Consider the following 27,299-nt stretch of genomic DNA (forward strand, 5'->3'; position numbering starts at 1 on the left):
GAGGGGAATACAGCAACTCTTGCCGGAAGCCCTCAGGCCCTTGACCCGCCCCTCTGGTCCCAGCCTTGTCCCTTTACCCTTGCCCCGCCCTAGGGCAAGCCCTCTGGCCCTTGCCCCGCCCCTCCGGCCCCTCTAAGTACCTTTACTCTCGCTCCGCCCTTCGCCATGTCTTCGGACCCTTTCCCTGCCCAGGACCCTTGCACGACTCCAGGCTCTTGCCCCGCCCCCAGTCCCTTGCCCCGCCCCCGGGCCCTCGCCGGGGACTCTAGCCCTTGCCTCTCGCTCCAGCCCTCACTCCGCCCTTAAGTTCCTGTCGCTTCCCCAGGTCCTTGTTCCGCCCCCAGGGGGCGGGGGGCGGAGCGGACTGAGACTGGCCGGACACTCAAGCGAGCCGGCTGTCTGCTGGATCCCGGCAGCTCCGTCGAGTCACTGCCGCCGCCGCACCTCGGCAGCCAACGTAGCGTCGCCGTCGGGGATCCTCAGTGCAGCGTTCGTCCTCAGCATGATGGACTTGGAGTTGCCGCCGCCAGGACTACAGTCCCAGCAGGTGCTGCCCCGGCCCTTGGGCTTATCGGCTGTGCCAGGAAGCAGACGGGAGCTCGAGGGGACAGTGGTCCCGGGAGGGAGGGACAGTCTGAACCCAGACTGCGACAGCCCGACCTGGGAGCTGCCCCCCGCCGGGCCGGGAAGGCAACGGGGGTGTTGGGGCAGCGATGAGAGTAGGGACCGAGCCTGAGGTCCCCGGGGGCACTGGGGTTGGGGTGTGGAGGAAGCTCGGGCTTGGTGGGGCCAGAGGGCATCAACACCACCTCGCTGGGTCGGATGCTCAGAGGCGGCGGGAGGGGGCGGACGCTGGCTGTCTTCGCCGGCGCAGCCCGGCCCTTTCCGGGCTTGCGTAGTTTCCCAGATTCGGTGCCGGTAAAAATGTGCCTAGTCACGGGGCCGTGCTCGGGGGAGCTGAGGTCTCCTCGGCGACCGCCCCGGAGACTGCTTCCCTCCCCTGGCCGCGACCTCCAGCGCGGCTGCCAAGCCCCCTTGGCCGTCTGTGGTTTTCTCAGCCCGAGAGCTCGTCGTCTGTAGGATCATGCCAGTCCGGCTTGATCTAGAAAAGCCCAGCCCTCTGGGGGCGGAAGAGAAAGTCACCGGGTGACCCTCGTGCTCAGGTGCCCCGACGGGCAGGGCTCCTCGCGCTTCCTCAGCCCGGGAATCCGGCATTGGCCTCACATCAGGCGAGGACTTGAGGACCTGGGCGGGCTCAGAGGCCCTAGGCAGCCGCACGCGGGGCTGTGTGTTCTGAGCGTCGTGACTCGCGGGGCCCCCACACTGTGTATGTGTGCGTGGCTGTGGCCTCCGGGTGGGTGACAGCGGCCGGTTGGCAGTCACGGAGGCCCTCGGTTGGCCCTTTCCTGCTTTATAGCGTGCAAACCTCGCTGCTCTGGGGCCAAGGGACAAGTTGGAGCTGTTGATCTGTTGCGCAATTGTTATTTTCCCCTGGGCGGCTTTGTCTTTGGATTTAGCATTGCAGAATTGCAGTCCCAGAATGTGTAAAGCAGGATATTCTGTTCCTTGCCGTCAAGGGTAAGAGTTGTAGATTAGAATTTGTTGCTTTTTATATTGACGATGAAGTTTTTGCGTTTAGCTATTATCCCTCCCTTGTGTCTTTAGTACATTTTTCCTTAGTGTTTGAGATTTTTTGCCTCCTCGATTTCTTAGCACATTGTGAACTTTTATGAACAGAGAGGATGGGACGCTTTCGTTTCATAACCCCTTGTTGATAAGTTTTGAAGATTGTTATGTAAGTGAAAATCAGTTTTTGGTCATACTTCTGGCACTTTTAAAGAAGTAAATGCTTATGTTGCCATTGTGTTGTACTTGGATTTTTAGGAAAAGGGAATGTGTAACTTGGTAAACAGAAAGTTAATTTAAATGTTAAATCGCTGACCCTGAAGGGCCTGATGTAAGCTTTTAGTTACTGACAGTGCATTAATTCTACTCCCTCTCTTGAACTTTCCCCCAGAAATGATTGGGGTTGTAGCTGGTTTTCATTAGGATGAATAAGTAAACTGTACTTTCTGATCTTCTGTTCTTCATTAGTAATCAAAAGGAATGCTTGTCTGGCCACAGGATACATGATACAAACGAACTTTGATTTTAAAGTTTTCTTCTTTTTTCTGTGTAGCATGTAGCATAACATTTCATGTACAAAAATGGCAGATGTACTGCTTTCTCCTCCATGTGAAAGTTTTCTTTGCCAACAACATTTCTTGTTATTTCCAGACAGCAACTTTGAAAAACAGAATTAAAAATTATAATTCATCTTAAAATCATTGTTTGGTAGTCCAGAAGGATTTGAACTGAGTTACAGATTTGAGCAAATGGTTGTGTTGTTGTAGGATAATGGTTTTAACTGCTCAATGACTCTTCATCTCAGGGGGAAAGCCATCCATTACTCTTTTCAGTGGTGTCTTGGAAAGATAAAAGTTGATGAAGTTGATATTGAAGATGAAGTTGATATTGAACGAGACAGATAAGCTTATTTTTAAACGTTAGACACAGAGAAAGTGGACAAGCCTTTCCTCTGGAATGAATGTTAAGCAAGACCAACTTGACTTTTTAGATATATGGAACATCTCTGAGACGTTACAGAAACCAAATGTGGATTGATAAATACACGACCACATCAGTCTTTCTATCTTAAAAATAACTAAGGCAGTGGCTGGGGAGATGGCTCAGTGGTTAAGAGCACTGTCTGTTCATCCAGAGGACCCAGGTTCAATTCCCAGCACCCACACAACAGCTCCCAACTATCTGTAACTCCAGTTCCAGGGTATCCAACACCCTCATACAAACATCCATGCAGGCAAAAACACAATGCATAAGAATAAAAAAAAATAAATGACTAAAAAAAATAATTAGGGCCATTTTGAAATTTCATTTATATTAACTTGGGTCCTTAAAAACAATGCTGGGGGAACAATCCTCTTTTAGGATTACCGGTGAGAGTTGAAAGCCAGATACGTGGTTCTTCTTAATGTTCATTTTTATTTAGGATGAGTTATGCTAAGCAAAGCTGCAGGAGAAAGGAGCACTTGAGCAGTTACCTTTATTTCTAGATGTTTCCTTCATCGTGATTGAGCATATTTAAAAGGTTTTCATAAATCTATCTTCTTACTTTTTCCTTGAACCAGGGTTAGCTTGAGGATGTAGGAAGAATTTGGAACTTAGATACTAACTTACCTAGATAGTAGGTAAGTAAGTGGATACTCCTTTGCAAGCCAAGCAATATGGTAATTGCCTCTTATGTATAATTTCTCAGTACCCCCATGGGGAACACTTTTTATCTTCAGTTTTCAGGTTAGGAGAGAGGCCAAGATGACTCCTCCAACTGTTCCATGTTGAAGATAGAATTCAAACTTAGCCTGACTTCTTGGGCTCTGAATCTCTACTTCCAAACTGGACCAAAGGGAACTTGAAGCAGGTCCACAAAGCTTCAAGTGGGTTGTTTAAAAAACAACAACAGAAAACCAAACCAGGGAGGAGAGGCTGGGATGATAAAAAGGTATTATCTGCACCTTCCTCTCTTACCAAGGAAGTTAATAACCATTGAGAGGGAGTGGATCCTTTCAAGACAGCAGCGTGGGGAAACCGGTAACTGGATGGTGCCTGTGGTCCTGTCCAGGAAGACACAGAAGCAGGAGGCCTAGGCAGCTTTCATTTGGAGAGGCAGGATGTTTTTTTCCTGTAATTATCATTTTTAAAGCAATGTCCCAGAGTCTGCTTCACATTTTCCAGTGACCATTTTCCCTTTTTCTTAATTAAATCTTGTAGCTGCCTGGATCTTAGCCTTTGTTTGCCTTTGTTTACACTCTCCTGTATTTATTTTGGGGTGGTGATCAAAATTCCATTTAGTAAGTAGGGTATGTTGTACAGTGTGGCCAACAGGGTTGAACTAGTTTGATGGAAACTGGATTTGGGATTGGGGAACAGTGAGTTGAAAACAGCTAGCAGAAACCTGTTAGCTCAAACTGGACACTAATCCTCTGTCTTGGCACCTGTCCATTGAAACCAGCATCAAGAGCTCAAGCCTATTTGGTGAACCTGTAGCTTTGGGACTAGTACATTTTGGAGATTAACTACTCTATTTCCTGGTCTTTACTATTAAATCTTATTAGGGATTATTGTCTGATTTGTCTGATTAAATATGCTTCAGGATCTCCAGGGTTTTGTGGATGATTTACCTGAATTTCGTGGATGTGAGACCAGGTACTTGCCTGGGTCACCCACTTCAGCATGTGCTGAACTCGGGTGGAGGCTACTTGCTAGAGGTAGTCAGTGGTTACCCTGCCTTACTCCATCCTTGGCTGTTAAAAGGGACCATGTTTCTGTTGTGATGATATGATCTCCAGGAGGTATTGAAATTTCATTTTTGTAAGTGCCAACAACATTTAGCAAAAAGGGCTTCAAGGTACCAAACCAAGACTTGGACAGTAGGCAATGGTATGTTTTATAGACAGGAAAGCAAAAGAAAGTTCTCTGTATATGCCTCCACCTTTGCTATAATAATATTAAGAATTTTGAGGGGCTGGAGAGATGGCTCAGCAGTTAAGAGCACTGGCTGCTCTACAGAGGACCCCAGTTCAATTCCCAGCACCCACATGGCAACTCACAACTGTCTGTTACTTCAGTTCCTTCACACCAATGCACATAAAACAAACTTAAATCATAAAAAAAAAGAAAAGAATTTCGATAAATCCATTGGCGGGAAGCATATGAAGAGTAACACTGACGTCCCAAAGCCTTGTGTTCAAATTTTTTTTCTGAGGCTGGATGGTTGGAGTATTGAGGATCAGACCCAGGTCCTTGCACATGCTAGACCCAAACTCCACCATGGAGCTAATCTCCCCGACTGTGAAAGTCCTTCTGTACTAGAGTGTAAGCATATTTTCCCCAGACTGTTGTAGTGTGAAGACAAATCCGGGGCCTAACTAGAACTCTCAGCACCTAGCTCATCTTATCCAGGTCTCTTTGATGACTGGCTCACTCTCACATGGTTATGTGAGCAACAGCTGCCTCCTGAAGAATCTGTTTAAATGAAATATCTGCCCACCACACCATTCACCCATTTAAAGCCCATTCAGTAGTCCAGTGTGTTTATAGTTCTGTAATCATCACTGTAGTTAATTTTATCACTCCTAAAAGAAGCCGCAGGCCCACTAGTAGCCACCTCCTACTTATTTTCCTCTAGTTCCCCAAGCCCCTGATAACCACTCAGTTATTTTTTTTTCCTTCTGGATTTGTTCATGCTAGACATTTTCATAGAAATGAAACACTCTGTGACTAGCTTGGCATGGTGCTTTGAAGACTGACCTTGTTATAACATACATCCTGTGTCATCATTCCTTTTTATTGCTAAATGCTATTCCATTGTGTGGGCATATCACATTTCAGATTGTGGAACGTTGAGTTATTTCAACTTTTAACACTTCACACTCATTTCCAGCATTTTGGATATTGATGCCCAGGTCACATTCTGTATTCAGTCCAACTCTAGGGGTGGTTTTAGGCATTAGTGCTGTGCTTTAAGGCATCTCACTGGATTCCAGTTGCAGTGAGGATTGAGAACTGGTACTTTAGAGACCTAACTCAGTGCCTGATGCAAATTGGAGGTATCCTGTGTGCAGTGATTTAGAAAAGCTAGTTAGAATGCTCTTATGTTTGATCACAGCCTGTGTTTCAAGTTAAGTTGGAGAATGTTTAAAATGCAGTAAATATGGCTTGAGTTCTTCAATACCCCATGAAGATTTTGATGATGACCTTGCTATCAACAGGCTTTTCCCAAAAGAAATGGTCAGGAGTTCGAATAACCTGCAGTGAGATCATCGAGGAATGGCATATTTAAAAAGGCTGTGAGGGGGCCTAGAAAGATTGTTCAAGAATTAAGAGTGAGTGCTTGCTGCTCTTGAAGAGGATCTGAATTCAGTTCCCAGCACCCAAGTCAGGAGGCTTACAACTGCCTATAACTAGCTCCAGAGGGTCTGAGGCTCTGACCTCCCTGGCACCTGCATGCATTAGCATATACCCCCACACAGATGCACAATTTCAAGACAGTGAGAGCCAGCCTTCTAGGGAGGATTGCTGGCAGTTGGAGCACAGTCTGGCCTGCAACGAAGAACCCTGACTCCAGACACAGGAGGACAATGGAGTGCTCATGCTGGGTGGGTGTTGAATGTGGATTCCTAGACACTTTTCATTCCTGGGCTTTGTTTTCTGTCTCCAAAGAAAACTCTGGAATCTCCAAACCAACTTGTAACAGCTCCCTTTTGGATTGTGCCTTACTGTTACAGACAGCTGTATGTATAATCCTGGCCACGGTGATCAGTACTTACATTGCCGAGCCATTTTCTGATTCACACATTTGGAGCTAGAGGCTGACTCTGCTTGTGGGTGCATGAGGGGTGGGATGGGGGCCCACTGGATGTGCCCTCTGTGGGTGGCCTGTGCGCTCTTTGCACACCTCTGCTCTCACTGTTTCTTCTGCTCAGTGCTGCTAGGCAGAGCTGCTTGAGCTCCACCCCAGCCATTCCAATAGCTGCTTGCTGGGATATATTTAGTCACCTGACAGGGAGCTGGTAAAAGTTTGACTCCTACTGCTTTAAGGTTTTGAAAAATGGTATCTTATTTTTATATTTGTTCTTAGAAGACTTGACATTTGGGGTGGGTTAGTACCTCCCATATTTGTTGAGAGGAAGAACATGAATATTGGGGCTGTATTGATTGTGTGTCTAAGTGACTGGCCCACTGAAAGGGGGCATTTGGAATTTTCCTTTGTCAAATCTGATGGTCTTTCTGCTGTTTAGTGAGAATTTGTAGTATTGCACATGGTTCAGAACCTAACCTCAGCCCAGCCTAAGGCATTAATCAGGTTGGAGGGGAAGTGGTTGTGGTTGGTTGCTGTGAGCAGAGCCGAGTAGAGCCTTGCAGAGCTGTGGCTGCCACTGGCATTATGCTGCTGCTGCTGCTGCTGCTGCTGCTGCTGCTGCTGCTGCTGCTGCTGTGGTTCTTAGTGGTGACCAGGAATTTGGACTCTGTTGGTCTGTTTTGCTGTACTGGGGCCAGGTATTCGTTTGTTTTTTGTTTTGTGTTTTTCTGGAGACAGGATCTCACACTAGCCCACACTGGCCTTAAACTGGACTTAAATTCAGTACACTCTTCCTCCTCCTTCAGCTTCCCCAGTGCTGGCTTTACAGGTGTGAGCTCACCTTGCCTGGCAAGCCACAAAATCTTGTTTCCATGAATAGAGAGTGTTGGAGAATCATGACATTTTGTTGTTAAACCATTAAAGTCCTGGTAATGGAAATCGCCCAAAATAAACATGCCATTTTATCTGCAGTAGGAAAAAGTGCCAAGTTTTGAGGGTTTTGTTTTTGCTGCTGGCAATTCCCAATTGCCAGTGAAATATACATGAAAGGATACCCTTTTAAAGATCTGCTTTACTGTGTGCTGCTGGCTGGGGGCACCTGCATCGGCTCATATGTACCTTGTGGTTCCCAGGCTGAGAGCAGGCCTTCTCTAGGAACAGTCTCACATGTCACTAGAAAATTTCTACCTGGCTTGAAGCAGTTGGTTCTGACTAATCCGGGGGCGCTCCCTGGAAGGTACAGGGAGGCAACTGGGCACCTTAACACTCTTCTCATTGACCTTGACTAGTACAGTCCTTTATCTCCAGATGTGGGTCATAATGGCTACTCTAGGTAAAACCCTGGCTTTCTTCTGTCCCCACCTGCAGGAAGTCCAAAGTTCAAGGGGTCTGTGTCTTATGTGCTTTGGTATTCAAAGTTCACATGATAAGGCCATGGCTGTAAAATGTTCGTGTGTGCACTGCAAAAGACAAAAATGGAGAAGGGAAACACTTGTGGATTTGTTACCAACTCACCCCCTCCCTGTGAAGATATCTAATCTCTGATGTCCCTCGGTATCTCAGGGCGTGTAGTTCTAGAACCTGTGGGTACTAAACTCTTCAGATCCTCCTTGTAAAATATGCATACTCTATACACATCCTTTCTTATTCTGTAAGTCATCCTTAACTCCCTGACACTACCTAGTGAAATGTAAGTGTCCATAAAGAGTTAAATTGTTAGGGGCTAATACATCATGCATAGTACAGACAGTGTAAAGAATCCTTTCAGTTGAGGGCTGCTTAAATCTGCATTGAGATATCCCTGGATATGGATGAACAACTACACTGCAGCACCAACAGTTTCCGGGATGGAGGAGATTAAACTATTTGTTGAAATCCTGCTAGTACCAGACCCTAGACATGTTCTGGTACTTGTTCTTAACAAAAGTCTACACAGAAGCTGGCAAGATGGCTTAGTGGCAAAGTAAAGCACTTGCTGTGTGAGCCTGACATCATGAGTTCATTCTCCAGAATCCATATAAAGGTGGAGGGGAGAGAACCTGAACAAAGCTGTCTTCCACACGTGCACCATGCATGCATGCACATGTCCAAAGACATATGTCAAATGACAATAATTATAAGTCTGTGTAGATATCCCATTATAGTGGTTAAGCTCCTTTCCAGGATCACACTGTATGCATGTGACAACAGGGAATTTGTATGTCCCTAATCCCTGCTTTCTGGCTCCTGGTTTACTGCTTCACTCCTTTTTCATTGTCCTTCTCTAAAGGTGAAAGTATTTTCTTTTGTTAGCTGCCAGAGAGTGAAGGCCTCTTTACAGAGTACCAAAGAGTTCTGCCAAAGGGGCAGTGTGTGCTCCTGTACCCAGCTTCTCCATGGACCTATGGCACAGCAGCTGCCAGCAGGCCCCACCCTCTGCCTCCTATACTTAGAAGACTCCTGGCTGCAGAACATTGATGGACATATTATGTCTTGTTTGTGGGGAAACCCACCATGTCCTCAGAGTTAACTGCTTGTGCCTTTTATTCTCATGGAATGGAGGCAAAGAAAGAGAGAGACTGTAGGTAGCTCTAGAGACCAAGTACATTTTCCTGATTCAAGAGCGACTGGCCCAGATCCTTTCCCACCCAGGGTAGTATTGCCTGATATGTTGGACCACTGGTACAGAGGTCTACAGCTGCAAGGAGGAGACCCTGAAGAGATTATTTAATATTATTCTTGTTTAGTATATAAAGAGAAAGAGTTAGAAACACATTCCATGTTTGTTTTTCCTCGTGTTCTTTTCACCTGATGTCTGAATACTGAGGTCAGAGTGAGAAAAGCTGTGAATAGCTGACTAGGTAGAGATACCAAGTTCACAGCGATGCCATCGTAATAGTGATGCCAAGGGAATAGCTTAGTGCTTAAGAAAAAAAGCTAGTCTCTGGGTGCAGACTCACCCTTTTCGCCATTATGAAGGAAATAGCTAGTGTCCTCTAATAAAATACACCTAGTCAGGATTATAGATTGATGGATTCATTTATTTTCGCTGCATCCCTGGATTGCAACTGTTTGACTTTTGCTTTTTGAACAGCTTTGCCATGGTGGGCAAAATTAGGCTTGAATGCTCTGTAAAGTTCAATATGGTCTTCTGCTCACCAAGCCATCAGCCTCTGAGATTCCAGGTCTGCACCATGTGCCCAGCATCCAGAGCACAGAATTCTTTTAGTGGATATTTCAAGATACTGCCACATTTGTTCTCTTTTAAAAGCCAGTATTAAGGCTGGAAATCTAGTTTGGGAATAGTAGAGTACTTACCTGGAATGCACAAGGCCTGAGGCTCAGTCTCTAGCAGCAATACCCAACACTTACCAAAAGATGATTGTTTTTTTATCGTGAAAGGTGTGTGGTGAAAGGGTGTATGCTAATATTCTTAAGATACAATACTTCTTGTACTCAGTAATGTTCAAGTATTGCTATAGGAATAGAGTTAAATGATTTTTCTGTGACTTACATTTGGTCACAAATGATCTGAAAAGTGTGCTTTGTTACTTTGGTAATTTGAACTATAACCTCAGACCTCATGGATTACAATGAAAATAGTGGATTCTAAGACTAAATAATGTGTCTTACTCATTGTACAAATATGCATGAGGCCTACATCTGGACTTGCACGACATGAAGATTTGCTATAATCTCTCAAGAACAGCAACTGTTCTTCAAGGACGAGGGTTTCTGAAATTGCTCTCTCTAGTTACTCTAACCCTTTGGCTCTTTGTACTGCTGAATTACAGGCTGTGTTTTATATGGTGATTAGTGTGATTTCATTAATGGTGTCTCTTCTGCTGGGGTATACATTCTTATGGTGCTTGGCATTTGTTTATTAGTTGCTCAGTAAACAGGAGGAGGGAGTCTACCACATAGGAGCTAGGTACTCAGTAAAAACTATGAGGCCTTGACAACATCAGAGAAAATACCACTTCTGCCCTGGGGTGCTTAGGGTGTCTATAAAGTGGTAGCATTTTCACAGGCTTTTTAGATTTTTCTAGCATATAATTTCATGTTTTCAGCTTAGAGGCCTCTTAGTAAAGCTGGGGCAAGCATGAGCTGGACTCCAGCATCTAACATGCTGAGAAAGTTAACCTGGTGGGGTGGGGTGGGTGGTGAGCCTCCAGTTCTCCTATGTAGCTACACTGTACCCGGATCATAGAGCCCTGGCAGCCTTGGAAGGTTTTACAAAGGACAGAGGACCTGGGTTGGCTGTGGTCAAGGGTGCTTTTGTGGTGAGTCAGAAGATGGGCAGGTTGGAGGCTGGGAGATGGTGAGAGGTCCATGCTGACCAGTAGATATGAATGTTCTTCCAGTGGCTTGGTCCATTTGCCAGCCCTTGTACTGAGGATCCGTAATTGTAGCTATATTGCACTTTTTAGTTTAAAAACATTTAGAGCCAGAGATACTGCCTGCATTTCCAGTATATGGGAGGTGGAAGCAGGAAGACTGAGAATTCAGGGCTAGGCTGCACTACACAGCATGTGTGAGACCTTTTCTTAACTCCTATCCTTGCTCCCATTCCTCCCAAAATACTCCCCATCCCCACCCCTAACACAAGATTTCTCTGTGTAACAACAGCCCTGGCTGTTCAGGAACTCGCTTTGTAGACCGGGCTGGCCTGGAACTCAAGAGATCCACCTGACTTTGTCTCCTGAGTGCTGGGATTAAAAGCATGTACCATTCCACTGCCTGGCCAAAAACAAAAAAACAACTTTTTAAAGTGAGTAGATTTTCTTCCTAGGTCACAACATGAACTTGGCTGTACCTGGCCACACGGGGCCTATGCTTGCATGCTCTGGTAAAAACTCATCTTTCAGTGTGTGCGGTCCAGTGATTGGAGGTTGGGGAACCCCTGACCTGCTCCTCTACTTCCAGAGTACATTCTAGTCTTCTCTGACATGGCATGGAGTGCCTCTTTTGGCCCTTCTGAGATCAGTGTATTGTCAGGTCATCTGTAGCAATCCTTCCCTTGGCTTCCAGTCACATGAATTATTAGTATTCACCCAGGAAAATGAGAAACACACAGACTCCCTGACTTCTTCTGCAGGCTTGGCAGACAGGCCCCCAAACAAGCAGATGTGGCATCATGGCAGTTACAGTGTCCTGGGCTCTCCCCAGCCCTGGGCATGGTGCTATGTGCTTTAACAGACTACTTTTGTTGGGTACTATCCTTTTACACCCTGGACGGAAGGAGCTTTCTTTCAGTAAAGAACTGAGACCTAGAGAGAGGCCTTGCAGAGAGACTTATGGTGGGTTTCATTGTGGATCATCGTATTTGTGATGTTGTATCAGTAAAATATCTCAGTATGGGCTCTGGCACACAGATAATCAACAAGTGGTAGCTACCGTTGTCATATTTGTCTTTCTCAGGAGCGTTTGGATGTGTAGTGCTGTGAGGTTTCCATTGGCCACTTGAAAACCAAATCCCGCCTCCCTTTGCAGCTGCAGCAGAGCTCAGACCTCCTTGCTCTGTTGAATTCTTCGCCATAAATGTCCTCTTTTCCTGCATCTTCCTTATGCACTCTCTGACCTTATTATGTGGAGCCTGGCTGGAAACTAAGTCTCCTGAGACTGAAAGCCAACCTGTGGGCAGGCCTTTGTGTACTTCAACCCAACAAAGGCCACACACTGCCCAGGCTCCCCTGGGGACCCTCCAACCTGTTGCTGCATCCCTTATCATTAAATGGGTTAATAAATCATCACTTAGGATGTCTTCTAGGCCTGTCTCTGAAATTCGGGGATTCTGGCCCTGGAACCTAGGGTCCTGTCCAAACAACTGGATAGAGAAGTTTGGAGATCAGCAGTGAATTGGAAGGAAGGCTAAATCCAAATGCAAACAGAGCAAACTCATCTCCTTGTCGTCTCCTCACCCCACCCCTTCTTTGAAGGCTTTAAAGTTATTGTTTTGTAATATCACTTCCAAAATAACTTTGGCCTTTAAAGTCAGCAGCGCAGTGGAGAAAAAGAAAACCTCCTGGGATCCTGAAAGAGGGATGGCACAGCTGAAAGGCATTTACATTTGCCACTGTGTTGCCATAAACAAGTTATGGCCTCACCTTCTATTTTCCGTGCAGTTGCTAGACCCAGAATATAACCTAAAATGTAGCTGCTTTCACAGTCACTGACATTTGCTGCAGGACATGATTTATTAACAGTGTTGCTGCCACACCCTGGCCTTCTCCTTTACATTTTAAAGATGCATTTACATACTTTTTTTCTGTATAAAAGATCATTCTGTGAAGACTGGCGTTATCTTAGCTTTCTGTCGTGTTAGAGCCCACTGTGAGGGTGAAGTTGGTGGGCTCTGTCACCTACATGGTTAATAGCAAAGCTGCTCAATTCTTCCAAGCTACAGTGTGCTGTCATTCTCCAAGCAGCCTCCCCACAGAAGGGGGCTGGGGAGTCGAAGCTGTGTCCTAGAGTGGGTGATAGATGATAACTCACTTTCTGCACTTGTCGGCTTTGGATCTGTCACTGTGTTCGATGTTTGCTGGCAAAAGTACTAAAGCTCTTTGTGCTTCCATTTCCTTACTCCAGAATGACGATGACATACTGCCCACTTGGTGGATTGCTGTGCACCCAGATGAGGCGGTACAAGTTTTGGAACACATGTTTTGAGCATGTAGAAAGTATGTGATGAGTGGTGGCTGTTACTGTTGCAATGTAATGCCTACTTTATCTGGACTTTGACTATCCACAATTGTAACCTTCCTTTTTTTTTTTTTTTTTTTTTTTCCCTTTTCTGGTTTTTCGAGACAGAGTTTCTCTGTAACTTTGGAGCCTGTCCTGGAACTAGCTCTGTAGACCAGGCTGGCCTCGAACTCACGCAGGTCCACCTGCCTCTGCCTCCCGAGTGCTGGGACTAAAAGCGTGGGCCAACAACACCTGCCGTAACCTTCCATTTTCAAAGCTCAGTGTGACCAGTGTCTCACATAACTATATAGTAAGCTTAATTAAAAGATTAACATTAAGGAAAGGATGTCTACATTAATTTTGAGAAAGTGAAACTTACATACTTTAGTACTCCTTTTTAAAATTTATTTTTATATTTATGGGTATTTTGCTTGTATGTATGTCTATGTACCACATGCATACCTGATGTCTTCAGAGTCAGAAAAGAGCATCACATCAGATTCCCTGGGAATGAAGTTACAGACAGATGTGAGCCCCCATGTGAGTTCTGGAACAGAACCTGGCTTATCTGAAAGAGCAGCAAGTGCTCTTAACCATTGATCTCTCCATCCCCTAATAATCCTTTAAGAGACCCAAATTGCTCCCATAGCAATCAGCAGCAATGGTGAGTGCCATAATGCATTTTCAAATGTACCCTTCAGAAAGTAGTTGAAATATAATTTCCAAGCTCAGGGTTAATTTATGTCTTTATTTGGAACAGAGCATAGGATACCATCAAGCTAGTAATTAAGAGCCCTCTTTGTGATTCAGATTCACACTGGCTCTTTGAGATAATTGCTAACAGATACCTGGAGTGTTTGGAAGGGAATGTCCACACAAGTTGGTAGCCACTCAAAGCATCTGCTTAGAACAAAGGCCCATAGTAGAGGCTGCTTCAGGGCTGTGCTGCCCACCATGAAGCCACTAGCCACTTTGCAGGCTTGGGATGTGGTTCATGAAACTGAGAAGCTGGAGTTTTCATTTTAATGAACATGACATGTCCGAAGAGTGAAAACTACTTTTCTGTATATGCCTTAGGCATCGCTCCATAGCTCAGGAGTGGGCTTGAGTCTTGTAGGCATGCCTTTGTTGTTTTTGTAAGTCTACATTTCATGCTGTCTTGTTGGGTAAGATTTATTGTTATGTGCTTGTCACTTCTAATATCAGTAATTTTTGTTATATGTTAAAATAATATTTGAGCAAATTGGATTAAATACATGGTTTGAATTAAATTGATTGTGTTGTTTTTGTTATTGTGTCTAAGCTGCCAACAATACCATTATGTATTACTCACATTATATTTCTCTTAGACTGGCTTTAGTGCATCCTGTAAGTACTTAAAATTAATGTATACTTTTACATTAAAATTTAACTTTCAGTTGTATTTTGTGTATCACAAAAGCAAAAACACTTAGAGGAATGCATTTTAGGAATCTTCAGTCCAACCCCACCTTTATAGATGCAGAAACAAAGGCAGAAGGTTTCTATAAATCACTGGTGCCCAGTCCCAGGTAGGGCCGGAACCTGAACCTCTTTACGGTAACTTGTCAACACAGCAGACTGGAACTTCAGCCTCTTCCTGTTACATACTGAAAATGGGCCCTTAGCACATTCTTTACCACAGCATTGCCATGGTAAGGGATGCTACACGCCCCTGCCCCGCCCCAAGCAAAAGACTGGGGTGTCCAATAGGTGTTCACCGTATGTCTGTGTCATTCTTAGGCAGTGTAATAACACTTGCATGAGAGGCATCAGTAAATGTTCATATTCCCACACTTTGGTCATCCACTTTGGAAAACTCTATACTAGTTTTCCTATTTTAAAAAGCCAGAGATGTTTTTTGTTTGTTTGTTTCTGTTTGTTTGTTTTGGTGTTTTTTGTTGTTGTTGTTGTTTTTGGGGGGGAGACATTTCTCTGAGTTGCCCTGGCTGTCCTGAAACTCGTTTTGCAGACCAGGCTAGCCTGGAACTCAGAAATCTGCCTGCCTTTCCCTCTTAAGTGCTGGGGTTAAAGGCTTTGAACCAGGGTCACCACCATCCGTGACTCAAAGCCGAAGATTTTTTTAACCAGACCTATAGCTTTAGACTTTATGCGTAAAGAATTTGACTCTGTATGCTTAGAGTTGTCATCACTTAGAGTTTAGGCCTGGTTTTATGGTGTTGCTTGCAAAACTGTCTTGAAGAGACCATCTACAGCTGCATTGAACAAACCTAAGGGCAAATTAGAGTTTTACTTTTTGAGGCATGAGAGCAGAAAGAGAAAGAAAGAATGTTGTGGTGTGGAGGTGGGCGGCTCCAGCTGCAGGCACATCCCATGTGTGTTCTGTCTTAGGCGCTTCCTCTTCCTTGTTTTTTTCCTCTCACCTTTACACAGAGAGGCCCAAGAACTACATGAAATAAGATGCAAGTGGATGTTTTGTGGCCTTCAAGCACATGAATGTCAAGGCCAGTGCCCAGGGCAGACAAGGACTGTTGCCTGATCCCAGTCTTGAAGTTGTGGAACTAGCAGGCAGCTTTGTGTTGCTTTTAGTGAGTACAGGGCCTGCATTGCCCAATTTGGGCCTTTTTAGGTCCATATTAGTTTCAGGCAGTTTGGTCAAGGTTGGGTAGACAGGATGTGGCAGGGGTCTGAGGTCTGGGGTGGGGGTGGGGCTCCTTCTGGGTTGAGCAATGGTGCATGCAGCCTTGGAAAACCATGTGGTGTTCAAAAACACTGATGTGCAGGATCCTTGAAGGCCCTGTCTAATCAGATGTCAGCCGGGCCTCTGTAGCAGGATTTCACAGGCTGTTCATTTAAATTCAAAGGTAAGTCCTACACAGCAGGCTTTTGCTGGTTTTTTTTTGTTTGTTTGTTTTGTTTTTTAATTGTTTTTTGGTTTTGGCCTTGTCCTGTTTAGTTTAGACTATAGCCAATCTATGCTATATAGCCCAGGCAGGCCTCCAGTGTACAACAATACTTCTGCCTGCCTCTGCATCCTTGATGTGTGTGCTAACACACTTGGCAACAGTATTATCAATGTCTGTTTTCAGAGGAATTCATAATAGTTTTTGAGTTTTCTTTTTCTAAAATAATTTATTTAAGCCCGGCGTTGGTGGCGCATGCCTTTAATCCCAGCACTCGGGAGGCAGAGGCAGGCGGATCTCTGTGAGTTCCAGGCCAGCTTGGTCTCCAGAGCGAGTTCCAGGATAGGCTCCAAAGCTACATAGAGAAACTCTGTCTTGGAAAAACCAATAAATAAATAAATAAATAAATACAAAATAATTTATTTAAATTTATTTTGTGTGCTGCCATGTGGGTGCTAGGAATTGACCCTGGGTCCTCTGGAAGAGCAGCCTGTGCTCTTAACCTAACCACTGAGCCATCTGTCCAGCCCCTCCTCCTACATTTTTTGCCTGCATACATTTTTGTATGACTATCAACTTACCAAGGTTGTATGACTATCAACTTACCCTTCCCCCTTCCTTCATCCTCAGAATCAGAAGTTCATGACTGGAGTCATAGCTCTATTGGTTGCCAAACATGTGATTTGAGAGAAAGCTCCACCAGAAAAGCTCCAGTGTGCTCATTAAGAAATGAAGGTGATGATGTCAGGGTTCCTCCCTCCTAGGGGAAACACTCCTGCAAAGAGTGAGCCTAGGGGCTGCAGAGATGGCTTGGTGGTTAAAAGTGATTGCTGCACAACTACAAGGACCCAAGTTTGGAATCTAGCACTCAAAACAAACTGGGCACAGTCTTATGCTTGCCTATAACCCCAGTGTCTTGAGGGAGGATTACCAGAGCTCGCTACCTGCTAGCCTGCCCCCCCCCCCAAAAAAAAACATGAACTCCAGATTCAGGGGCCTCCACTCAACGTATATTTTTGGCATATGCATCCACACACAAAAACACATGAAAAAAATTTTTTTTTCTTAAAGCACAAAATTTAAGTCGGGAGTGGTGACTTATTCCTTTAATTCCAGCACTCTGGAGGCAAAGAAAAGTCGGTCCCTGAGTTCAAGGCCAGTCTGGTCTAGTGAGTGAGTTCTAGAACAGCTAGAGAAACCCTGTCTTGAAAAAAACAAAAACACAAAATCATAAGTTCATTGAAAAGGTATGGTGAAGTAAAGGTTCGTCTTTTTTCTCTGCCAGCTTGATAGGAATAATAAAATTAGAGAAGTAGACGAGGTAGTTTTAAAGTTTTTGCCCTCTGCCCATGGGCAAATTACTTCACCCTCTTTGCAAAATGAGAGGAGAGGAACTGTCTAGGTGGTTCTGACAAACAGCCCTTTGAGTGGTAGCATTCCGTGACTGTGTGGCATAAACATGGTTCCCATGTGATCTGAGTCACATGTACCAAAAAAGTCCAGAGGAAAGGAGGAAGTCTCTGGGGATGAGATTTTTTTCCTTGAGCTAGAGAATTGGAGCCTCATTTTGGGAGGTTGGGGGATGCACACAGTTGAGAACGAGAGAAGAAGTTGCCACTGTCAGGGAGACCAAGGACACAGATTGGAGCTGTGGTGACTTTTGTATGTTGTTATTGCCTTGAATAGCTTTCTTGGTTTTTGTTTCTGGCTCAGGCTAACCTTGAACTCATGACCTTGCCCAGCCTCCTGAGTACTGTGATTACAGGTGTGTTGCTTTCAAATATTCCCTTGAGTTGGGCCTTGGGAACCCAGACTTAACCCATAGTTATGTTCAGGGTGTTCACGGTCATGACTGCTCTATTGATGAAAGTTACTGCCTCTGTTGTATCACCACTGCAGCTTTAGTGGCATTCCTGTGCCGCCTGAGGTCCCCTTGTGCTGCTCATCATGTCACAGAACTTGAGTTGGAGACTGCTTGTTTATTCTGTGCCCCTGGCACCTTAGATGTGACCTGTGTGTGTATGTGTCCAATGGGTGCATAGACTAATGCCCCACTTAGATCAGACTGGACACTAAGCTTGCTGGTCTTGACCATCACCTTTATGACTACCTGGTTTTTTTGTTTTTTGTTTTTTTTTTTCTTTTTCAAGACAGGATTTCACTGTGTAGTCCTGGCTGTCCTGGAACTCACGTTATAGACCACCAGGCTGGCCTCCAACTCACAGAGATTATCCTGCCTCTGTCTCCCAAGTGCTGGGACAAAAGGTGTGCACCACCACCGTCCCATGCGCCCCCCCCACCCTCCGTGACTGCCACTTTTTGACAGAGTTTAGCAATTAGTTCCTATTACTTCAAGAAATCCTGCTTGCTCTTGCTGTCTGACACAGAGGGTGCTTGCCCTCATTCAGAGACAATATGCAAATTGGTAAGGTGTTCCTTGTATTTTATAGAGTCAAAAATTCATACTTGCTGGGTGGTAATGGCACCTACCTTTAATCCCAGCACTCAGGAGGCAGAGGCAGGAGGAGCTCTGTGAGTTTGAGGCCAGCCTGGTCTACAGAGTGAGTTCCAGGACAGCCAGGGCTACAGGAGAAAAGAAAAGCCCTTTCTCAAAAAAAAAAAAAAAATCATACTCCGAACAGTTCATAGTTGAAAAGTTAGCAGACCCTTTGGAAAGTACCCTAAAGGTGCCTGCAGTTCATCAAAAAGGCTTTTTGAGTGTTGTCTAAATATAATTCAGTACATTATATTCATATCTTAAATCCTTCACCACCACAGCCCCTGTCTCAAGATCCCAGGGTTTGTGTCTGACTGCAACATTTAGTTCTTACCCATCCCTCAAGCCTGATTGTTGCTATTTTGAGCTACTTGTTAAGTGGCTAGATCTGGAAGTGACCTTGAAGGTTAAACTACATTATTTAGTTTAGGGACCCTAAAAGAAGATAAATGAAAACACGACTGGTTTAGAAGCCTCAGAGTTTCTGCGAAGAGTCTCTGACTGTCAGAAAGGTCCAGGGTGGAGACAACAAGCTCGGCTGCTGAGCTTGTTTCCACTTGAGGTGAAGTGGGCTAGAAAGATGAAGCAGTGCTCCGTTCTTTACCTTTAGTGGAAGGTTCTTTAGGTAGTGAGGTGTGCATGCCATTCTTACAGTAACTGAAGAGTCTTCCCTGAGTGCTTTCCCTTACCCTAAAGATTGCTTGTCACATCGAGCTGTTCTTCTGACGGAGAGGCAGAGCAGCCACCCTTTTGGAACCCCTAGCCCTGCTCTGTCTGCTCCAGCACAACCAGACTGTAATTCTTGAGAGCCAAGTGTGGAACTTCTCATGGAAAAGTCCGAGCTGTGTGTGTTCCGCAGCAGGTGGTCTTACCCACTGTTTGGAAAGGAACTAAATGTCCTCTGTGATTTCATTTGACATTAAATAGGCCTCTGGAGAAAGCCCCGGGTCTGACTGCCTTCACTTTCCAGTTTTACATTGTCTTGCATCATGCATTGTAGGTTATGGCCAGGGTAATGGGTGAGAGTTCCAGTAAGCTGGCTGGATCATGTTTCTTATGAGTGAGTCATTGCTGAGAACCTTGTTTGAGAACAGGAAGCAACCCGTGGAAGTGCCTGCACATGGTAACCTGCCAGACGGAGGAAGCAGACCACTTTCTAACCTCCACAGCCTAGGAATGGCACATCCCTGAGCTAGTCTTTACCCTTGCTGACTCATGGTTCTTGGTGTGAATTTGGGGATATTTATGTGGTTAAAATCTCTAGCTGTTGACTATTGAGGGAAGGTTTCTATACTAGGAAAACGGGTTAAGGGTCGGCCAAGTATATACGAGTTGCTCGACCAGTTTTTTGTCTAAGGTTGCTGTGGTTTCAGACACAAACTTAGCAATATTTGTGCCTGGTTTACATAGCTGTAAGGCCCTCTTTGACCCCATACTATTCTGTTCTGTTAACTATCCTATATATTTTAATCACCAATTTCACAGTAGTAACATAATTAAGAATTAGAAAATTAATTTACTATTACCAAAAATGCTTGCATGTGGGCCCAATTGCTATGAACGCTTGGTCTCTTCTGCCACTGTTGGAATTTTTGTTGAAAAACAGTTGGCATTGTTTTGTCCACCATGTAACGCAGTGTGGGACAGGAGCCTTAGAGAAGTAAAGGGGTACATATTTATTATAATTTCTGACCTGGATACCTTTCAGACTGTAGAACGTGAGTCGTGCTTTCTGTCTGATCTTATTCAAAAGCATCTGGGTATTGTCTATGGAGGGGGCTAAACCAAATTTACCTTATGGGTGAATAATATGTTCACCAGGATGTCATAATGAGGTCTATGAGAGGAGTTCTAGTAAGTAATATTTGGATAAAAGAAAGAATGTAGAAACTTTAAGGTTTTCATTTTTTGTTGTGGTTTTGTTTTTGTTTTTGTTTTTATGTTTGTTTGTTTGGTTTTTCGAGACAGGGTTTCTCTGTATTGTTTTGGAGGCTGTCCTGGAACTCACTCTATAGACCAGGCTGGTCTCAAACTCACAGAGATCTGCCTGCCTCTGCCTCTGCCTCCCGAGTGCTGGGATTAAAGGTATGTGCTATGAAGTTGCTTTGTTAAGGAGAACACATGACTTTGGGAATGTGTGTATACACCTGAAACCCCAGCATTTCGGAGGTTGAGTCAAGAGGATGATGAGTTTGAGGTCAGCTAGGCCTTCATAGTGAGATCCTGTCTCAAAGGGGGAGAGGAAGGAACAACAACCTTTACTTTAAAGTTGGGAGCAAACGTCAGTTTTCATTCTAGGCTAAATGATAGGTACAATTTATTATTTTGGACAGTTTATTAAGATACTGTTCTTGTGGGGCTGGAAAGATGGCATCCAGGATAAAGGCAGCTGCCCCCAAGCATGATGACCTTAGTTCAGTCCTTGGTACCCACATGGTAGAGAGCGAGAAGCCACTCCTGGAAGCTGTCCTCAGACTTCTGTTCATACTCTGTGGCACATAAAATGTAACAAAAATCTTATTTTAAGATAGCTTTTATTTAGAATGAGAATATCATCTTTGCTTAATATCTTTTCTCTTTTAAAATCATCTAAGCATAATAAGTGTTTGTTCAAAGAACTAAAATTGGCTCAACATGTAGTATGGCTCCAGTGTTCAGGGTCTCCGTCCATGTACAGAGATGTTTATTTCAAAATGGCATGTATTTGGTGTCCAGCTGAAGATTCCATGAAACCTGTGATGGATTACCCAGATGGCAAACGATTATTACACATTTTGAATATAACTTTGTTAGGCCAGATGGCGGTGTAACATGAATTGTCCAACATTTCCTTACTGTCTTTTGTGTAAGCTAAGTCTGTAGCAGAATTTGGAACAAACAAAACTTATTTGTCCCACATGTTGCAAGGCTCAACCCTGTACTTGCGTTACCCTTGGGCATCTTTTTCCAGTCTAAGAAAATACCTGTTGGAATGCTGCGCTGACTTCCCCACTTTGATTTCCTCCTCAAGACTGTTTTTGTGGCTTTCCCTCTTGGCCGACTGACAAAGTGGGGGTGAAGCCACTAGCTGCTGTCCAGAACTTTGGCATTGGGCAGTTTGGGGCAGTTTTGGTTCTCCTTAGGCACTTCCCTTCCCTGCTGTCTGCTGTCATGTTCTTGCTTGTGAAGGGCGGGCGGGCGCCACAGAACAGTGGGTCAGGGATGGGTCTTTGTGGTGTAAGTCATGCGCCAGTCACAGGGTTCCTTTCAGGAAATGCTTGGTGCTTATTTGGTCATTACAGAAAACAGCAGCATTCAGGCTGTGGGCCTCCCAAGCAGTGCTTTGGGTTAACAAACTTTTGCATAGTGTTTTTTTCCAGTGTTATACTTTGAATGCTTCATACAGTATCCAATATCTAAAACCACGTCATTGTGGCACACACTTTGGGAAGCTGGGACAGTAGGATTGCTGTATGTTCAAGGCCATCTTAGGCTCAATATGAAATCCTGTCTTAAGGGGAAAAAAATCAAAATTTCAGACATTTTCCTTCTGAAACTTGTATGGGAATCTAAAACAGCAAAACATGTTAGGCATAAGAAGAAACTCACTGTTGCTGTGTTCTGGTCAGAATATCTGCATTCAGGCCTATGACCATCACTCTGCACATGGCTGATCTCTTTTGGTGCCAAGCAGTGTCAGTCCAGACTTGTTCTCACATACATCCAAGTGCCCACAGAGGCCAGAAGAGGGGCATCAGATCCCCTGAACTAGAGTTACAGACAGTTGTGAGCCACCATGTAGACGCTGGGAATTGAATATGAGTCCTCTGGAAGAACAGCAGCTTCTCTTAACTGATGAGCAAATCATAAGTGGTATGTTAAATGGAAACGAACTTCAACTTTCCACCAAAGTTGATATTCCAAAAACTATAGTTATGTATCAGAAAAAAAAAACTGGCTTAGGGCTGGAGAGATAGCTCCAGTGTCAAGCATAGTGACACGTACCTTAATCCCAGAACTTTGTGAGTGGAGAACTGCTTGGGCTACAGAGTGAGACATTACCTCTGAATAATAATGCTAATTAAAATGAAATCTTGGCCTCTCTTTGTAAGATTTCCCTATGTCTTAAATTTGATGTCTTCAGTCTCTCCAGAACAACCATTGTTCTAGAGAGTGTTTTAGGAAAATTTTTACGTGAGGGTCTAGGTCAGTGGTGTGGCATGTTTAGCATATACTCCCTTGATACTTTTATAGGTAGTAGGTAGTCCTCTTTAATGATTCAAATTGTGATTAGAATGGTAGCTATAGGTACTGTTGCTTTTAGTAAATAGATGAGTGAATGGAATTAGCAGCGCTCTTCTAGATTTCTAGATCTATACTCTCATTTAGCGTGAGTTTGTATTCTCCCCCATCAAGGATGGCATACAGTGAATTAACCCATGTGGACCATCTTGAACATGGTTTCTCCTTCCTTTTCTTTCTTAAACACAGGACATGGATTTGATTGACATCCTTTGGAGGCAAGACATAGATCTTGGGGTAAGCCGAGAAGTGTTTGATTTCAGTCAGCGACAGAAAGACTATGAGCTGGAAAAACAGAAAAAACTTGAAAAGGAGAGACAAGAGCAACTCCAGAAGGAACAGGAGAAGGCCTTTTTCGCTCAGTTACAACTGGATGAAGAGACAGGAGAATTCCTCCCAATTCAGCCAGCCCAGCACATCCAGACAGATGCCAGTGGATCTGCCAGCTATTCCCAGGTATACTTAGTTCTCAGAAAAAAAAAGAAAAAAAAAATGAGTTTTCCTCTAAGTGGACCACCTGGATTTGAGTTCTTTGTCTGTTGTCTACCATGTCTTTTGTGACTAGATCAAGTTCCCAAGCTTGGCTTCCTGATGAGTTCAGTACCTGAGCTCCTCTTAAGGGTCCTTGTGATGATCAAGACATGGATCACAGGGAGCACTTGGAGAATTACAGAAATACCTGTTGGGAGAAACTGCAACAGTAGTGCTGTTGGTAGTAAACTGGTGTGCATTGCTCACAGTGTTGTGGCAGGCATCGCCCTAGTTATATGAATAACTGATTTAACTTACTATGTTAAGTACTATGATTCCCATGTAAGTTGACAGACAACTAAAGCTCAGAAGGGTTAAATCATTTACCCAGACCACTCAGAAAATTAGGGGAGGTTATTGCCTAGCACAAGGCCCTCTGTTCAATCCCCCAGCACTGTTTATTAAGCGGGGAGGGGATGGGACTAAGATTTGAATCTAAGTGATCTGGTTTGAACTTGTGCAACAGACTGATTTCTGAAGTAACATTAGTTTGTATCATTATTTAAGGAACAACTCTTGATGCCAGTCACACCTCTTGGGCTCAGCAGAACTTTTAATAAATTCTTTTGTGCCATTCCCTCTTGATCCAGGTGACCCACATTCCCAAACCAGATGCCTTGTACTTTGAAGACTGCATGCAGCTTTTGGCAGAGACATTCCCATTTGTAGATGACCATGAGGTATAAAAATGTTTGCTTAACAGCAAAACTCCCTTATTTGGTATTAGTTCCTTTAATGTGTCCCCAAGTATAAGAATAAAAAAAATTTTAGAAGGACATATTTGACCAAAGAAATTATTTGTTAAGGGAATTATACAGGTATCTATACGATGCTTAAAAATAAGGTCTGTATATAATACTAAACCTCAAGTCAATTTTACTGTGTAGCTACAAAAAAAATGAATCAAGAGTTAATTTTCCATAGGAAATGGATATAGGTATATAAAATACTGACCAGTAAAGAGCAACTATTAACCAGTACTTTAGTTAACATTCTTGCCAGGCATTGGTGGTGCACACCTTTAATTCCAGCACTTGGCAGTTGACCTCTGTGAGTTCGAGACCAGCCTGGTCTACATAGTTCCAGGATAGGCTCCAAAGCTACCCAGAGAAACCCTGCCCCCCCCCAAAAAAAAGCTTTATCTATTGTTTGAAGCACTCTGCTAGATGTTACAGATAGAAATTAAGTCCTCATAATTATTTTTATCCATTTTGAAATCTGCCCTTAAATACATGGGCAACAGCTTAGTAAATTGTAAATGTGGAGTCATTTTGGAAGGATGAAATGTTGTTGTATAGAAACAGTGATAAGTAATCAAAGAGCTGCAGACCCAATTAAGTGTCCTCTGCATGCCTTGGCCGTCACTAATGTAAGTGCCTTGTCAATCTTAGGTTTCTTCACCTACATTTCAATCACTCACCCTGGATATTTCCAGCAACGTTGAAAGCCCAGTCTTCAGCAGTCCGGATCAGGCTCAGTCACTGGACAGCTGTCTGGAGACAGCCATGACTGATCTAAACAGCATACAGCAGGACATGGAGCAAGTTTGGCAGGAGCTTCTTTCCATTCCCGAATTACAGGTAAGCGAGCTCTGTGAGTGTGCTGTTTCCTATGTGGCCCTTAAATTAGTCATCCTGGTTATTTATTATTTACATGTCACCTACTTACAGGAAGAAATTGGGGGTGTGTTTGAATTACTCATGAGAGCATCCCAGGCTCATTTAACACATACAGTTTTTAGTTAAGCAGGCTGAATATTTCAGGATAGATTCATTCTAAGTGTGAAAGCTAATTTAGAGCTCTGACAATCATATCGATCTATAGGAAATTAGAGTTATTGGAATTATTGAAAAGAACACCTTGGAAATGGGGGGTAGAGAATTGATTTTAAAATACCTAGCCTCTATTCATACAATATCGTATTCATACAATACAATTCATACAATATGAACTTCTTTTCTAGTGTCTTAATACTGAAAACAAGCCGCTGGTTGAGACTGCCACTGTTCCCAGCCCAGAAGCCAATCTGACAGAAATTGACAGCAATTACCATTTTTACTCATCCGTCCCCTCACTGGATAAAGAAGTCGACAGTTGCAGTCCACATTTTCTTCATGGTTTTGAAGATTCTTTCGGCAGCATCCTCTCCACGGAAGACGCCAGCCAGCTCACCTCCTTAGATTCAAATTCCACATTAAACACAGATTTTGGTGATGAGTTCTATTCTGCTTTCATAGCAGAGCCCAGTGGCAGTAGCAGCATGGCTTCCTCTGCTGCCGTCAGTCAGTCACTCTCTGAACTTCTGGGCGGGCCTATTGATGGCTGTGATCTGTCACTTTGTAAAGCTTTCAACCAGAAGCACCCCGAAAGCACAGCAGAATTCAATGACTCTGACTCTGGCATCTCACTGAACACTAGTCCCAGCCGAGCATCCCCAGAGCACTCTGCGGAGTCTTCCATTTACGGAGACCCACCGCCTGGGTTCAGTGACTCTGAAATGGAAGAGCTAGATAGTGCCCCTGGAAGTGTCAAACAGAATGGTCCTAAGGCACAGCCAACACATTCTTCTGGGGATACAGTGCAACCTCTGTCACCAGCTCTAGGGCACAGTCCTCCTGCACATGATGCCCAGTGTGAAAATACAACAAAAAAAGAAATGCCTGTGAGTCCTGGTCATCAAAAAGTCCCATTCACAAAAGACAAACATTCAAGCCGCTTGGAGGCTCATCTCACAAGAGATGAGCTTAGGGCAAAAGCTCTCCATATCCCATTCCCTGTTGAAAAAATCATTAACCTCCCTGTTGATGACTTCAATGAAATGATGTCCAAGGAGCAATTCAATGAAGCTCAGCTTGCATTAATCAGAGATATACGCAGGAGAGGCAAGAATAAAGTCGCTGCTCAGAACTGTAGGAAAAGGAAACTGGAGAACATAGTAGAACTGGAGCAAGACTTAGGCCACTTAAAAGATGAAAGAGAAAAACTACTCAGAGAAAAGGGAGAAAACGACAGAAACCTCCATCTACTGAAGAGGCAGCTCAGCACCTTGTACCTTGAAGTCTTCAGCATGTTACGTGATGAGGATGGAAACCCTTACTCTCCTAGTGAGTACTCCCTGCAGCAGACCAGAGACGGCAATGTATTCCTGGTTCCCAAAAGCAAGAAGCCAGACACCAAGAAAAACTAGGTTCGGAAAGATGGAGCCTTTTGTTTTGAGCTAGTGTTTGTTTTGTACTGCTAAGACTTCCTACTGTGATGTGAAATGCAGAAACACACTTTATAGGAACTATGCAGAACTATAGCCAAAGTTAGCGTAGAAATAATATGAAACTACAGAGCATTCATGTCTCAATGTTGAATCAGTTTCATTTTAACTCTGAAGTTAATTTCTTAGGGCATCATTTGGGCTAGTTTCTGTGTAAGTGTAAATACTACAAAACTTATTTATACTGTTCTTATTTGTTACATTCATAGATTTTTATGACATCTGGCTAAAAGCAAATTATTGCAAAACTAACCAAACCACTATACTTTTTTATATACTGTATGAACAAAAATGACATTTTTATATTAAATTGTTTAGCTCTGACAAAAATTAAAGGAGCTGACACTAATAAAGGAATATCGTGACTTAAATTACTCTGGATCGAGTTTATTCACAACAGTATTTCCCATAGGAGAATCACCCATTTAGCACATTTGGTTATTTTTCACTTTCAGAATGGTTTTGAAAATTCAAAAGCATTTTATAACCAGGTGTGGTAGTACATGCTGCTTATTCTCAATATTCTGGAGGTAGAGGCAAAAATAAACCCTTTCTATACTAAATGTAGTTACTAGGATTGTCCTACCAAGGAAATGGTGTATGTCCCATGAAAACTTGCTTATTCACAGCAATGGTATGCCTGCTAAGGGGGGTTAGGAATGTTAAGAAAAAAGATTGAGAAAACCAGTTTTTATTAAAAAAACAAAAAACAAAACAAAAAAACAGGGAACAGGGCCTAGTGGCTCATGTCTTTAATCTTGG

The 27,299-nt window shown here is 43.9% G+C and overlaps 1 protein-coding gene and 1 long non-coding RNA gene across 5 annotated transcripts; one reads left to right on the forward strand and one right to left on the reverse strand.

Annotated features, from left to right (window-relative positions):
• Positions 1 to 306: 306 nt before the first annotated feature.
• Positions 307 to 26,911, forward strand: Nfe2l2 (nuclear factor, erythroid 2 like 2). 4 transcript variants are annotated; one of them, XM_027420135.2, is made up of 5 exons: positions 307 to 547; positions 22,931 to 23,197; positions 23,863 to 23,952; positions 24,664 to 24,852; positions 25,236 to 26,911. In XM_027420135.2, exons 1-5 carry the CDS (start codon positions 503 to 505, stop codon positions 26,457 to 26,459), a joined length of 1,815 nt encoding a protein of 604 aa, XP_027275936.1. In that variant the 5' UTR covers positions 307 to 502; the 3' UTR covers positions 26,460 to 26,911. The 4 variants fall into 4 exon arrangements, with proteins under 4 accessions (XP_027275936.1, XP_027275938.1, XP_035303069.1 ...); XM_027420137.2 differs by lacking the exon at positions 307 to 547 and adding an exon at positions 1,428 to 1,578; XM_035447178.1 differs by lacking the exon at positions 307 to 547 and adding an exon at positions 15,900 to 15,924.
• On the reverse strand, positions 20,781 to 22,932 carry LOC113835261. Its single transcript, XR_003486301.2, has 2 exons — positions 22,049 to 22,932; positions 20,781 to 21,950 (listed from the first exon to the last, which is right to left on the reverse strand). It is a non-coding gene; the product is annotated as an uncharacterized LOC113835261 (long non-coding RNA).
• Positions 26,912 to 27,299: the final 388 nt, after the last annotated feature.

Source organism: Cricetulus griseus, chromosome 6, assembly GCF_003668045.3.
Source record: "Cricetulus griseus strain 17A/GY chromosome 6, alternate assembly CriGri-PICRH-1.0, whole genome shotgun sequence".
NCBI classification, from domain to species: Eukaryota; Metazoa; Chordata; class Mammalia; order Rodentia; family Cricetidae; genus Cricetulus; species Cricetulus griseus.

What these genes read in the sequence shown, in the direction of transcription:
- Nfe2l2 (XM_027420135.2), top strand. Translation starts at nt 503, where the DNA reads ATGATGGACTTGGAGTTGCCGCCGCCAGGACTACAGTCCCAGCAG. An exon ending in GATCTGCCAGCTATTCCCAG is followed by an intron (nt 23,198 to 23,862) that starts GTATACTTAGTT and finishes CTCTTGATCCAG; the next exon opens with GTGACCCACATTCCCAAACC. An exon ending in TTTCCATTCCCGAATTACAG is followed by an intron (nt 24,853 to 25,235) that starts GTAAGCGAGCTC and finishes CTTCTTTTCTAG; the next exon opens with TGTCTTAATACTGAAAACAA.